Raw genomic sequence first — 14,803 nt, 5'->3', positions numbered from 1 at the left:
TCTGCGGGTTTTTCACACGGACGATGTGAAAAATCTGACGTGCCCACCACCAGTGAATTTGTGGTCCTTAACCCTTTGACGACATGCGCCGTACATGTACTGCGCATGCCGTGAATCCCCCTTTGATGTGGGCTCCGGCGCTGAGCCCACATCAAAGTCGCGACATGTCAGCTGTTTTGTACAGCTGACATGTGCGCGCAATAGCGGCAGGTGAAATCGCTATTCACCCGCCGCTATTAACCTGTTAAATGCCGCTGTCAAACGCAGACAGCGGCATTTAACTAAAGCTTCCGGCCGGGCGGCCGGAAATGACGTCATCGCCGACCCCTGTCACATGATCGAGGGTCGGCAATGTGTCAGGACAGTAACCATAGAGGTCCTTAAGACCTCTATGGTTACTGATGCCGGCCAGCTGTGAGCGCCCCCTGTGGTCGGCGCTCACAGCACACCTGCATTTCAGCTACATAGCAGCGATCTCATGATCGCTGCTATGTAGCTGAGCCGATCGAGTTGTGCCAGCTTCTAGCCTCCCATGGAGGCTATTGAAGCATGGCACAGGTAAAAAAAAAAGTTTTTAAAAATATGAAAAAAAACTTAAAAAACATAAAAGTTTAAATCACCCCCCTTTCGCCCCATCCTAAATAAAACAATAAAAAAAAATCAAACCTACGCGTATTTGGTATCGCCGCATTCAGAATCGCCCGATCTATCAATAAAAAAAAGCATTAACCTGATCGCTAAACAGCGTAGCGAGAAAAAAATTAAAAACGCCAGAATTAGGTTTTTTTGGTCGCCGCGGCATTGCATTAAAATGCAATAACGGGCGATCAAAAGAACATATCTGCACAAAAGTGATATTATTAAAAACGTCAGCTCGGCACGCAAAAAATAAGCCCTCACCCGACCCCAGATCACGAAAAATGGAGACGCTTCGGGTATCGGAAAATGGCACTTTTTTTAAGCAAAGTTTTGAATTTTTTTTCACCACTTGGATAAAAAATAACCTAGACATATTGGGTGTCTATGAACTCGTAATGACCTGGAGAATCATAATGGCAGGTCAGTTTTAGCATTTAGTGAACCTAGCAAAAAAGCCAAACAAAAAACAAGTGTGGGATTGCACTTTTTTTGCAATTTCACAGCACTTGGAATTTTTTTCCCGTTTTCTAGTAAAAGACATGGTAAAACCAATAATGTCGTTCAAAAGTACAACTCGTCCCGCAAAAAATAAGTCCTCACATGGCCATATTGACGGTAAAATAAAAAAGTTATGGCTCTGGGAAGGAGGGGAGTGAAAAACGAAAACGCAAAAAAAAAGAGCCGCGACTTGAAGGGGTTAAAAATCAGACAGCATACGGACATAAAAAAACGGACGTCTTATGGGCTGGACACTGATCTTATGAGCCAGACACAGATCTTATAGGCCGGTCACTCATCTTATGAGCCAGACACAGATCTTATAGGCTGGACACTGATCTTATGGCCCGGACACTGATCTTATGGGCCAGACACAGATCTTATAAGCCAGTCACTGATCTTATGGGCCAGACACAGATCTTATGGCCCGGAAACTGATCTTATAGGCCTGTCAATGATCTTATGGGCCAGACACAGATCTTACAGGCCAGACACAGATCTTACAGGCTAGACACAGATCTTATGGGCCAGTCACTGATCTTATGGGCCAGACACAGATCTTATAGGCTGGACACTGATCTTATGGGCCAGACACAGATCTTACAGGCCAGACACAGATCTTATGGGCCGGACACTGATTTTATGGGCCGGACACAGATCTTATGGGCCGGACACGGATCTTATGGGTCGGTCACTGATCTTATGGGCAGGACACAGATCTTATGGGCCGGACAAAGATCTTATGGGCTGGTCACTGATTTTATGGGCCAGACAGAGATCTTATAGGCCGGACACATATCTTATAGGCCGGTCACTGATTTTATGGGCCGGGCAGAGATCTTATGGGCTGGTCACTGATTTTATGGGCCGGACAGAGATCTTATAGGCCGGACACAGATTTTATGTACGCAGGGTACGCAGCAACGTACGCAGGGTACGCAGCAACAAGTGACAGCAAGTGACAGCAAAAAGTACAGCCAAGAAGCAACGAAGAGTGGTGGTGGTGGGAGACTCACTACTGAGAGGCACAGAAGCAGCCATCTGCAGACCGGACATAACCGCAAGAGAAGTATGCTGCCTTCCAGGTGCGATGATCAAGGATGTGACTGATAGGATACCAAAGCTCTTCCGCTCCAAGGACGTCCACCCATTTCTTCTGATACATGTTGGCACCAATGACACCGCAAGGAAGGACCTACCGACAATCTGCAAGGACTTTGAAGAGCTGGGGAAGAAAGTAAAGGAACTGGATGCACAGGTAGTTTTTTCTTCTATCCTTCCAGTAGACAGGCATGGCACCAGGAGATGGAACAGGATCCTTGATGCGAACAACTGGCTAAGACGATGGTGCAGACAACAAGGATTCGGATTCCTGGACCACGGTGTGAATTACTTGTACGATGGACTCCTCGCCAGAGATGGACTACACCTCAACAAACCTGGGAAACACACATTCGCCAGAAGACTCGCTACACTCATCAGGAGGGCGTTAAACTAGAAGAAGAGGGGACGGGAAGAAAAACATTAGACTCGAACAAAGAAGACCCAGGAAAACATACTCAGAAGGGAGGTAAGAACATTTCTAAAACAATCCACAGCGAGGAGATTGGAACAAAACAAAATCCTCTAAACTGCATGCTCGCAAATGCCAGAAGCCTGACAAACAAGATGGAAGAACTAGAAGCAGAAATATCTACAGGTAACTTTGACATAGTGGGAATAACCGAGACATGGTTAGATGAAAGCTATGACTGGGCAGTTAACTTACAGGGTTACAGTCTGTTTAGAAAGGATCGTAAAAATCGGAGAGGAGGAGGGGTTTGTCTCTATGTAAAGTCTTGTCTAAAGTCCACTTTAAGGGAGGATATTAGCGAAGGTAATGAGGATGTCGAGTCCATATGGGTCGAAATTCATGGAGGGAAAAATGGTAACAAAATTCTCATTGGGGTCTGTTACAAACCCCCAAATATAACAGAAATCATGGAAAGTCTACTTCTAAAGCAGATAGATGAAGCTGCAACCCATAATGAGGTCCTGGTTATGGGGGACTTTAACTACCCGGATATTAACTGGGAAACAGAAACCTGTGAAACCCATAAAGGCAACAGGTTTCTGCTAATAACCAAGAAAAATTATCTTTCACAATTGGTGCAGAATCCAACCAGAGGAGCAGCACTTTTAGACCTAATACTATCTAATAGACCTGACAGAATAACAAATCTGCAGGTGGTCGGGCATCTAGGAAATAGCGACCACAATATTGTACAGTTTCACCTGTCTTTCACTAGGGGGTCTTGTCAGGGAGTCACAAAAACACTGAACTTTAGGAAGGCAAAGTTTGACCAGCTTAGAGATGCCCTTAATCTGGTAGACTGGGACAATATCCTCAGAAATAAGAATACAGATAATAAATGGAAAATGTTTAAGAACATCCTAAATAGGCACTGTAAGCGGTTTATACCTTGTGGGAATAAAAGGACTAGAAATAGGAAAAACCCAATGTGGCTAAACAAAGAAGTAAGACAGGCAATTAACAGTAAAAAGAAAGCATTTGCACTACTAAAGCAGGATGGCACCATTGAAGCTCTAAAAAACTATAGGGAGAAAAATACTTTATCTAAAAAACTAATTAAAGCTGCCAAAAAGGAAACAGAGAAGCACATTGCTAAGGAGAGTAAAACTAATCCCAAACTGTTCTTCAACTATATCAATAGTAAAAGAATAAAAACTGAAAATGTAGGCCCCTTAAAAAATAGTGAGGAAAGAATGGTTGTAGATGATGAGGAAAAGGCTAACATATTAAACACCTTCTTCTCCACGGTATTCACGGTGGAAAATGAAATGCTAGGTGAAATCCCAAGAAACAATGAAAACCCTATATTAAGGGTCACCAATCTAACCCAAGAAGAGGTGCGAAACCGGCTAAATAAGATTAAAATAGATAAATCTCCGGGTCCGGATGGCATACACCCACGAGTACTAAGAGAACTAAGTAATGTAATATATAAACCATTATTTCTTATTTTTAGGGACTCTATAGCGACGGGGTCTGTTCCGCAGGACTGGCGCATAGCAAATGTGGTGCCAATATTCAAAAAGGGCTCTAAAAGTGAACCTGGAAATTATAGGCCAGTAAGTCTAACCTCTACTGTTGGTAAAATATTTGAAGGGTTTCTGAAGGATGTTATTCTGGATTATCTCAATGAGAATAACTGTTTAACTCCATATCAGCATTGGTTTATGAGAAATCGCTCATGTCAAACCAATCTAATCAGTTTTTATGAAGAGGTAAGCTATAGGCTAGACCACGGTGAGTCATTGGACGTGGTATATCTCGATTTTTCCAAAGCGTTTGATACCGTGCCGCACAAGAGGTTGGTACACAAAATGAGAATGCTTGGTCTGGGGGAAAATGTGTGTAAATGGGTTAGTAACTGGCTTAGTGATAGAAAGCAGAGGGTGGTTATAAATGGTATAGTCTCTAACTGGGTCGCTGTGACCAGTGGGGTACCGCAGGGGTCGGTATTGGGACCTGTTCTCTTCAACATATTCATTAATGATCTGGTAGAAGGTTTACACAGTAAAATATTGATATTTGCAGATGATACAAAACTATGTAAAGCAGTTAATACAAGAGAAGATAGTATTCTGCTACAAATGGATCTGGATAAGTTGGAAACTTGGGCTGAAAGGTGGCAGATGAGGTTTAACAATGATAAATGTAAGGTTATACACATGGGAAGAAGGAATCAATATCACCATTACACACTGAACGGGAAACCACTGGGTAAATCTGACAGGGAGAAGGACTTGGGGATCCTAGTTAATGATAAACTTCCCTGGAGCAGCCAGTGCCAGGCAGCAGCTGCCAAGGCAAACAGGATCATGGGGTGCATTAAAAGAGGTCTGGATACACATGATGAGAGCATTATACTGCCTCTGTACAAATCCCTAGTTAGACCGCACATGGAGTACTGTGTCCAGTTTTGGGCACCGGTGCTCAGGAAGGATATAATGGAACTAGAGAGAGTACAAAGGAGGGCAACAAGGTTAATAAAGGGGATGGGAGAACTACAATACCCAGATAGATTAGCGAAATTAGGATTATTTAGTCTAGAAAAAAGACGACTGAGGGGCGATCTAATAACCATGTATAAGTATATAAGGGGACAATACAAATATCTCGCTGAGGATCTGTTTATACCAAGGAAGGTGACGGGCACAAGGGGGCATTCTTTGCGTCTGGAGGAGAGAAGGTTTTTCCACCAACATAGAAGAGGATTCTTTACTGTTAGGGCAGTGAGAATCTGGAATTGCTTGCCTGAGGAGGTGGTGATGGCGAACTCAGTCGAGGGGTTCAAGAGAGGCCTGAATGTCTTCCTGGAGCAGAACAATATTGTATCATACAATTATTAGGTTCTGTAGAAGGATGTAGATCTGGGGATTTATTATGATGGAATATAGGAATATAGGCTGAACTGGATGGACAAATGTCTTTTTTCGGCCTTACTAACTATGTTACTATGTCACTGATCTTATAGGCTGAACACAGATCTTATGGACCGGTCACTGATTTTATGGGCCGGACACTGATCTTATAGGCTGGACACAGATCTTATGGCCGAAAACAGATTTTATGGGCCGGACACAGATTTTATGGGCCGGACACAGATTTTATGGGCCATACACTGATCTGCATTTGAATCTGCTTCCAGAGATTATTTTTAAAAGGAAGTTGTCACCAGGTTTTTCCCATATAAAATATGTCCACCAACATTAGGTACTTTTTTCTAAGGCAAGCTGGAATACTGTAAAAAAAGGTCCCTAATCCAGTCTGCAGATCCTGATAAACACCTTTTATTATACTTACAGACGGGGCAATCCGGTCCGATGGGCGTCTCTGGTCTTGATACAATGCCTCCTCTCTTCTTGCAATCCTCCTGTCCTGCTTCATGTAACTCGTCCTACATCATCCACACAGTGTCCTCCATTTTGCTCCTGAGCAGGCGTAGTTCTCTCTGCTCGCAGATCAGAGAATTGTAGTGTGCATGCGCTGGCTTACATATGGGTCATCAGTGCTCTTTGGACTTTGCCCGCTCATGCACATTATAGTACTTTCCGCTGCCCTCAGCAGAGCAGAGAAGTGTGCCTGCGCAGGAACGTAATGCCAGGCAGAGAGAAGAACACCTGTGCAGGAGCATGATGCCAGGCAAAGAGAAGTACGCCTGCGCAGGAGTGCGATGGCGGGAGAGAGAAGTACGCATGCGCAGTAACGTGATGCCGGGCAGAGAGAAGTATGCCTGTGCAGGAACGCGATGCCAGGCAGAGAGAAATATGCCTGTGCAGGAACGTGATGCCGGGCAGAGAGAAGTATGCCTGTGCAGCAGTGCAATGTCGGGCAGAGAGAAGTACACCTGTGCAGAAACGAGATGACGGGCAGAGAGAAGTACGCCTGCGCAGGCACGCAATGCTGGACAGAGAGAAGTATGCCTGCGCAGGAATGCGATGCCGGGCAGAGAGAAGTACGTCTGCTTGGGAACGTGATGCCGGGCAGAGAGAAGTGCGCATGCGTAGGAACGTGATGCCGGGCAGAGAGAAGTGCGCCTGTGTAGGAACACGATGCCGGGGAGAAATATGCCTGCGCAGGAACGTGATGCCAGGCAGAGAGAAGTACGCCTGCGCAGGGATGTGATGCCGGGCAGAGAGAAGTACACCTGCACGGGAACATGATGCAGGGCAGAGAGAAGTATCCCTGTGCAGGAGCGCAATTCCCGGGCAAAGAGAAGTACGCCTACCCAGGAACGTGATGCCGGGCAGAGAGAAATATGCCTGCGCGGGAACGTGATGCTGGGCAGAGAGAAGTATGTCTGTGCAGGAGCGCAATGCCGGGCAGAGAGAAGTACACCTGCGCAGAAACGCGATGATGGGCAGAGAGAAGTATGCCTGCGCAGGAATGCAATGCCAGGCAGAGAGAAGTACACCTGTGCGGGAGCGTGATGCGGGGCAGAGAGAAGTACGCCTGCGCGGGAACGTGATGCCGGGCAGAGAGAAGTACGCCTGCGCCGGAACGCGATGCCAGGCACAGAGAAGTACACCTGTGCGGGAGCGCAATGTCGGGCAAAGAGAAGTACACCTGCGCAGAAACGCGATGATGGGCAGAGAGAAGTATGCCTGCGCAGGAGCGCAATGCCGAGCAGTGAGAAGTACGCCTGAGCAGGAGCGCAATGCCGGGCAGAGAGAAGTACGCCTGCGCAGGAACGCGATGCCGGGCAGAGAGAAGTATGCCTGCGCAGGAACGCAATGCCAGGCAGAGAGAAGTACACCTGTGTGGGAGCGCAATGCCGGGCAGAGAGTAGACCTGTGCAGAAACGCGATGACGGGCAGAGAGAAGTACGCCTGCACAGGAGCGCAATGCCGGGCAGAGAGAAGTACGCCTGTGCAGGAACATGATGCCGGGCAGAGAGAAGCACGCCTACGCGGAAACGTGATGCAGGGCAGAGAGAAGTACGCCTGCGCAGGAACGCGATGCTGGGCAGAGAAGTATGCCTGCGCGGGAACATGATGCCGGGCAGAGAGAAGTATGCCTGCCCAGGAACGCGATGCCGGGAAGAGAGAAATATGCCAGCGCAGGAGCGCAATGCCGGGCAGAGAGAAATATGCTTGTGCTGGAACGCGATGCTGGTCAGAGTACGCCTGCGCAGGAACGCGATGCTGGGCAGAGAGAAGTACGCCTGCACAGGAACGCGATGCAGGGCAGAGAGAAGTATGCCTTTGCAGGAACGTGATGGAGGACACTGTGTGGATAAGGTAGGACACTTCATATGAAGCAAGACGGCAATCACAGAAGAGGTGCTGTATTACAGCCAGAGACGTCACGTCTGCCTGTCACCAACTACCATAGCAGCGGTGGGTGTGGCATAAGTTTATTATTTTTAGGGCTCATACTCACTTGCGAGCAAAACAGACGAGTACAATCCAACAAAAAAATCGGATTGCACTCAGACCAATGTAATTCAATAGGTGACTTCTCATCTGCAATTTTTTTCTCAGCCGAAATCGGACTGAGAAAAATCGCTGCATGCTGCGAGTCTCAGACAAGACTCGCTAATGTAAGTCAATGGGTGCGAGAGAAAAATCACACGGCATATGGACCATCCGTTTTTTACAGATACCTTACCATTGTGTGGCACAGAACACTGTAAATGGTCCTGTAAATGATTGTGGAAAAATAGCTGCAGAGAAAAAACCGCATTGCATATGGATGTCATACGGATGGTGCGATTAATAATTGCATTGAACTCGCATGACAAGCGCACGGTTTGCATCCAATTTTTTTGGTCCAGAGTACGGACCGTTTCTTTTCACACAAGTGGGTATGAGCCCTTACCTAGGAGACTGGAAAACTCCTCTAAGACATTAGTTTGTGTTAAATGCATTATTTTACTACAATTTCCAAGAACTCTTTGAATACACATATACAGTAAGAAATGTGAGTGGGTGACTAGCTGCCGTGTCAGACCGTGTGGGAGCGGGTGAGCACGCTACAGTGAGGTAATGGCCAGCAGGACACTGCACTACAGAGCTGCTCCTGCTACAGGGCTTATGGAGAGCGCAGCGCGCGAACTCAGGAAATACACTTCCCAGAACTCTCCGCGCTAGCTGACGTCATCGCTCCTTGGAGCCTATCGGATCGTCCGCTGGCCGCCTCCTCTTCTCGCCCAGTGTTTTGTTGCTGCCGAGTAGGCGCCATTTTGACTCGAAGTAATAAACGGCAGCTGTTGTTTCTGTGGTGACTTGAGAGGGAAAGATGCTGTACCTGGAGGACTACCTGGAGAGTGAGTGTGCTGCCCGTGCGCCGGGACCGCGCCGTTGGCCGGGGTGGAGCGGGTTGTTACAATTGACGGCGCTGCCTAATAACCGCCCTCTCCCCCTCCTCTCTCTCCGCAGTGATCGAGCAGCTTCCCATGGATCTGCGCGACAGGTTTACGGAAATGAGGGAGATGGACTTGCAGGTGCAGAGTACGTGAGCACCTCCCGCCATTGTCTCCCCGCAGCAGCACCGTGCAGTTGTGCTGCAAGTGTGTAATGTTATGTACAGCCTGGATCCGTCATATCAAGGCTCAGCAGCAGGGGGCAGTGTACATGTACAGCTGGGATCCGGCATACCACAGTTCGGCAGCAGGGGGCAGTGTGCATGTACAGCTGGGATCCGCCATATCAAGGCTCAGCAGCAGGGGGCAGTGTGCATGTACAGCTGGGATCCGGCATACCACAGCTCGGCAGCAGGGGGCAGTGTGCATGTACAGCTGGGATCCGCCATATCAAGGCTCAGCAGCAGGGGGCAGTGTGCATGTACAGCTGGGATTCGGCATACCACAGCTCGGCAGCAGGGGGCAGTGTGCATGTACAGCTGGGATCCGCCATATCAAGGCTCAGCAGCAGGGGGCAGTGTGCATGTACAGCTGGGATCCGGCATACCACAGCTCGGCAGCAGGGGGCAGTGTACATGTACAGCTGGGATCCGCCATATCAAGGCTCAGCAGCAGGGGGCAGTGTGCATGTACAGCTGGGATCCGGCATACCACATCTCGGCAGCAGGGGGCAGTGTGCATGTACAGCTGGGATCCGCCATATCAAGGCTCAGCAGCAGGGGGCAGTGTGCATGTACAGCTGGGATTCGGCATACCACAGCTCGGCAGCAGGGGGCAGTGTGCATGTACAGCTGGCATCCGCCATATCAAGGCTCAGCAGCAGGGGGCAGTGTGCATGTACAGCTGGGATCCGGCATACCACAGCTCGGCAGCAGGGGGCAGTGTGCATGTAGAGCTGGGATTTGGCATACCACAGCTCGGCAGCAGGGGGCAGTGTACATGTACAGCTGGGATCCGGCATACCACAGTTCGGCAGCAGGGGGCAGTGTGCATGTACAGCTGGGATCCGCCATATCAAGGCTCAGCAGCAGGGGGCAGTGTGCATGTACAGCTGGGATCCGGCATACCACAGCTCGGCAGCAGGGGGCAGTGTACATGTACAGCTGGGATCCGCCATATCAAGGCTCAGCAGCAGGGGGCAGTGTGCATGTACAGCTGGGATCCGGCATACCACATCTCGGCAGCAGGGGGCAGTGTGCATGTACAGCTGGGATCCGCCATATCAAGGCTCAGCAGCAGGGGGCAGTGTACATGTACAGCTGGGATCCGGCATACCACAGCTCGGCAGCAGGGGGCAGTGTGCATGTACAGCTGGGATCCGCCATATCAAGGCTCAGCAGCAGGGGGCAGTGTGCATGTACAGCTGGGATTCGGCATACCACAGCTCGGCAGCAGGGGGCAGTGTGCATGTACAGCTGGGATCCGCCATATCAAGGCTCAGCAGCAGGGGGCAGTGTGCATGTACAGCTGGGATCCGGCATACCACAGCTCGGCAGCAGGGGGCAGTGTACATGTACAGCTGGGATCCGCCATATCAAGGCTCAGCAGCAGGGGGCAGTGTGCATGTACAGCTGGGATCCGGCATACCACATCTCGGCAGCAGGGGGCAGTGTGCATGTACAGCTGGGATCCGCCATATCAAGGCTCAGCAGCAGGGGGCAGTGTGCATGTACAGCTGGGATTCGGCATACCACAGCTCGGCAGCAGGGGGCAGTGTGCATGTACAGCTGGCATCCGCCATATCAAGGCTCAGCAGCAGGGGGCAGTGTGCATGTACAGCTGGGATCCGGCATACCACAGCTCGGCAGCAGGGGGCAGTGTGCATGTAGAGCTGGGATTTGGCATACCACAGCTCGGCAGCAGGGGGCAGTGTACATGTACAGCTGGGATCCGGCATACCACAGTTCGGCAGCAGGGGGCAGTGTGCCTGTAGAGCTGGGATTCGGCATACCACAGCTCGGCAGCAGGGGGCAGTGTACATGTACAGCTGGGATCCGGCATACCACAGTTCGGCAGCAGGGGGCAGTGTGCATGTACAGCTGGGATCCGGCATACCACAGCTCGGCAGCAGGGGGCAGTGTGCATGTACAGCTGGGATACGGCATACCACAGCTCGGCAGCAGGGGGCAGTGTACATGTACAGCTGGGATCCGGCATACCACAGCTCGGCAGCAGGGGGCAGTGTGCATGTACAGCTGGGATCCGGCATATCACAGCTCGGCAGCAGGGGGCAGTGTGCATGTACAGCTGGGCTCCGGCATACCACAGCTCGGCAGCAGGGGGCAGTGTACATGTACAGCTGGGATTCGGCATACCACAGCTCGGCAGCAGGGGCAGTGTGCATATACAGCTAGGATCCGTCATACTACAGCTAGGATCCGTCATACTACAGCTCGGCAGCAGGGGGCAGTGTGCATATACAGCTAGGATCCGTCATACTACAGCTCGGCAGCAGGGGACAGTGTGCATGTACAACTGGGATCCGTCATACCACAGCTCGGCAGCAGGGGGCAGTGTGCATATACAGCTAGAATCCGTCGTACCACAGCTCGGCAGCAGGGGGCAGTGTGCATGTACAGCTAGGATGCGGCATACCACAGCTCAGCAGCAGGGGGCAGCGTGCATTTACACTGGGAACTGGCCAAGCACAGGGTAAGCTTTTCCCGGTCTTACTAAGAGTTACATGCTGCCTGGTCCAAGTCTGCATTCACACTTCTGCTGGTCGCCATTGTAAACGGTTTGTGAATCTATAGAAGATGTAAGGACACACCATGTTGATACGTGGGGGGTGAAAAGTGCAAATCAAACCTTTCTAGGAAGAACAGAAATAACCCATCATACAGAGTCCTAAGTAAAGATTCTCCTGAAGTCTGTGGATGTGACGGCTCCTCTTTGCGCTTTCCGACCACTTGTGTGCTCCTCACATTGCATAATCCTAACCTCATCTTTCACGGTTAATGATGTTTTAAAATCGGAGAATTTTCTTCCAAGTTGTGAAATATTTTTTTTTAATGCAGATGCCATGGACCAGTTGGAGCAACGTGTTGGTGAGTTTTTTGCCAATGCTAAGAAGAATAAAACAGAATGGAGAGAAGAACAGATGACATCTATCAAAAAAGTAAGTTCTCTCCCTGTCTTCTTCCTTAACCTTTAGGTTTTTCCCTTAGGTTGTGAGTTGAAGTAAGTACTCGTAAATGGAGTGCTGCGTACTGCTTATTGGCGTCATTCACTTGCAGGCTAGACTCGTTCCTTTTTAGTAAGGCCGGGTTATCACATAGTGTGTTCTTCTTTTTTTTTTTTTTTGCCTCCACTTATTAGAAGTGGACATGTGCATAATAGGGGCGACTCATGCACGTGTTCTGGCCTGTATGTGTAGACGCGGCTTTGTCGGTGCTGCTCACATAAAGATGTAGAATTTCCTTGGACAATTTTTGTCTTTTAATTCTTGAAAAAACGTAATAAAGGCATGGGTGCACATAGGGCATCACGACAAAACAGGTGACTATCTGCTAACCTGGTGACTTTCTACTGATGGTAAAACCGCTGCAATCACCTGGATTAAATGGATTTTCTAGTTTCAGAAAATCTCTGTCCCCATGTAGCAGCTTGTTAAGACTCTCTCCTTGGGTCCAGCACTGGGTCTCCATAACTGCTCCCAGTGTCTGTGATTGGCTGTGTTGTCAATGTTGCTGCAAACAATCTGTCATCCCTGTGGTTTGTGTAGTCTATACAGGCAGTCGCTGAGCCTATGGATTGGCTGCAGCAATATGACTTTGGCATAGCATGAATGTAATATGTTGCCAGCGTATACAGCAATGAAAAGTTATTACATAGGATTTTTTTTATACCAGCTATCTGTAAGATGCTGATCTATAAGAGTAACTGATTTTTTTTTTTTTTTTTTTTTTCCTTCAGGATTATTTCAAAGCTCTAGAAGATGCTGATGAGAAAGTACAATTAGCAAATCAGATTTATGATTTGGTAAGTACAACTGAAAAAATAATTACCGTATATGTGCGTGCGTGTTAATAGCCCTTAATGAGGCTATTTTGCTAAAGCTCTCCAAGGACTTGTTCAGGACAATGGACTTGTATCTCTCCTGCCCTCCCTCTGTATTTCCTGCATCTCTTATCTGTGTCTTGCCTTTCCTCATCTCTCTCCAGCACAGCTCCAGGCACTGACTGCATTTGTGAGGTCACTGAAACATCCGTGACCTGCCACGTAATCTGAGAGCAGCATAATATAGCAACAGAGACCCTGATTCCAGCAATATGTCACTTGCTGGGCTGCTTGCTCTAGTTTTGATCTCCCGCTGAACTGATTTTATCATGAGAGGACTACTAAATCTGCTACGTAGTTCTCCATATTGATGATTGGCAGGTTTCTGTGTACACTGTGAAAAGGCAGAAAGCTATTGATCAGTGGGGGTCAAGTAGAGGTCTGCATTCAGAGGTCTGTCAGATCTGACTGATCAGATGTTGGGTGGGAGCATTTGTGAACAGTACACCTTTGTCCCTTTTATTTTTTTTCTATATACAAAGGAATAGCAGGTGCTGTTAAGAGCTCATCAGTGGTGGTGCTGAGTGATATTGAACAACATCATTACTGTGGAACAGTCCTTTAAGTTTGCACCATCTATTAATTTTTTACTTTGGTCAACTAAGTTCCCCTAAAATGGGTTGCGATTTTTGACTGCACACCTTCTCTGCCCACATTGTGATGGTCCTAACCCCTTTGTCGAGCATGTCTAAAACGCGAATAAAACACATAAATGTGGTGTAAAGGATGAAAACACTTTTTCTTTTGGTATTAACCCCAATGTATGTGAATTAACCCTTTAAATAGAATCTTGTCAGCACAAAATGATTGTTTCAACGAAGAACAAGTGCTCGGTACACCATTGGCGTGGCCTAACAGATCACGCATCTTCCCACCTACTTGCCTCCGAGAGATGCAGAGAGTATATGTACTGAACTGCTCAGCCACACCAAGGGTCCACCGAGCGCACTGCCTCTGCTTGATTGGAGCAGTCTATGTATGCTGACACACTCCCTTTTAAGCAGCGTTTTCGTTACTTGGACTACTTCCCCAACACCCCTTTCATTCTCCTACAGTCTGCTGTACTTGCAGCAGAGCTCCATTCATTTAGATGGATCAATATTTTTTTAAATTAAGTATACTGTTGCATGTGATAATGTATATCTTGCACATACTTTTCATCTCCTATAAGGCAACATAAAACAGCTTGTAAAGTAAAATTTCTTTCCTGGAATGTACCGTAAGTGGTCTGGGGGATTCCTCAAAGAATGCAGCTATTATGGAATGCTTTGGGGACCACCTGGCAGCAATAGTGAGTCTACTGACATACATTTTGAATAAAACAGTGCGTGTATTACGTGTTCGTGGATCAGTCAGAGCTTCTACTCCACTTTCTCTAGTTATTCGAGAGGGGTCAGCATACTAGTGCACAAATCTATGCCCTTTGAACTGATCTCTCCCAGGATAGATGGGGAGGGTAGATTCCTGGGCATTCATTGCAAACTATTTATAAAGGAAATACTTCTTATTGCAATATATCCCCCTTCTTATAATAATTCTGTGATAAAAATATTGTGTCTCTTATTGACAAGGTGCCAGGAGTCCCTGTACAGTGCATGGGAGATATTAATAATCTTGTTCACCCATACTGGGATAGATTTAAATCAGATTCTGCTACAGAGACTAACCCAAGTTTG

At 48.1% G+C, this 14,803-nt stretch overlaps 1 protein-coding gene across 1 annotated transcript in view; it reads left to right on the top strand.

Annotated features, from left to right (window-relative positions):
• The first annotated feature begins 8,667 nt into the window (after nucleotides 1-8,667).
• ING3 (inhibitor of growth family member 3) overlaps nucleotides 8,668-14,803 on the top strand; it is a 38,688-nt gene continuing 32,552 nt past the window's right edge. Inside the window, exons 1-4 of the mRNA XM_077264966.1 lie at nucleotides 8,668-8,972; nucleotides 9,085-9,156; nucleotides 12,086-12,186; nucleotides 12,984-13,049. Coding sequence (XP_077121081.1) covers nucleotides 8,945-8,972; nucleotides 9,085-9,156; nucleotides 12,086-12,186; nucleotides 12,984-13,049 — 267 coding nt within the window. The 5' untranslated portion in view covers nucleotides 8,668-8,944. The remainder of the gene's footprint in view (nucleotides 8,973-9,084; nucleotides 9,157-12,085; nucleotides 12,187-12,983; nucleotides 13,050-14,803) is intronic.

This window comes from Ranitomeya variabilis, chromosome 5 (assembly GCF_051348905.1).
Source record: "Ranitomeya variabilis isolate aRanVar5 chromosome 5, aRanVar5.hap1, whole genome shotgun sequence".
NCBI classification, from domain to species: domain Eukaryota; kingdom Metazoa; phylum Chordata; class Amphibia; order Anura; family Dendrobatidae; genus Ranitomeya; species Ranitomeya variabilis.
Note: the sequence above shows the minus strand (reverse complement) of the source record. Positions and strands in the feature narration are given on the sequence as shown.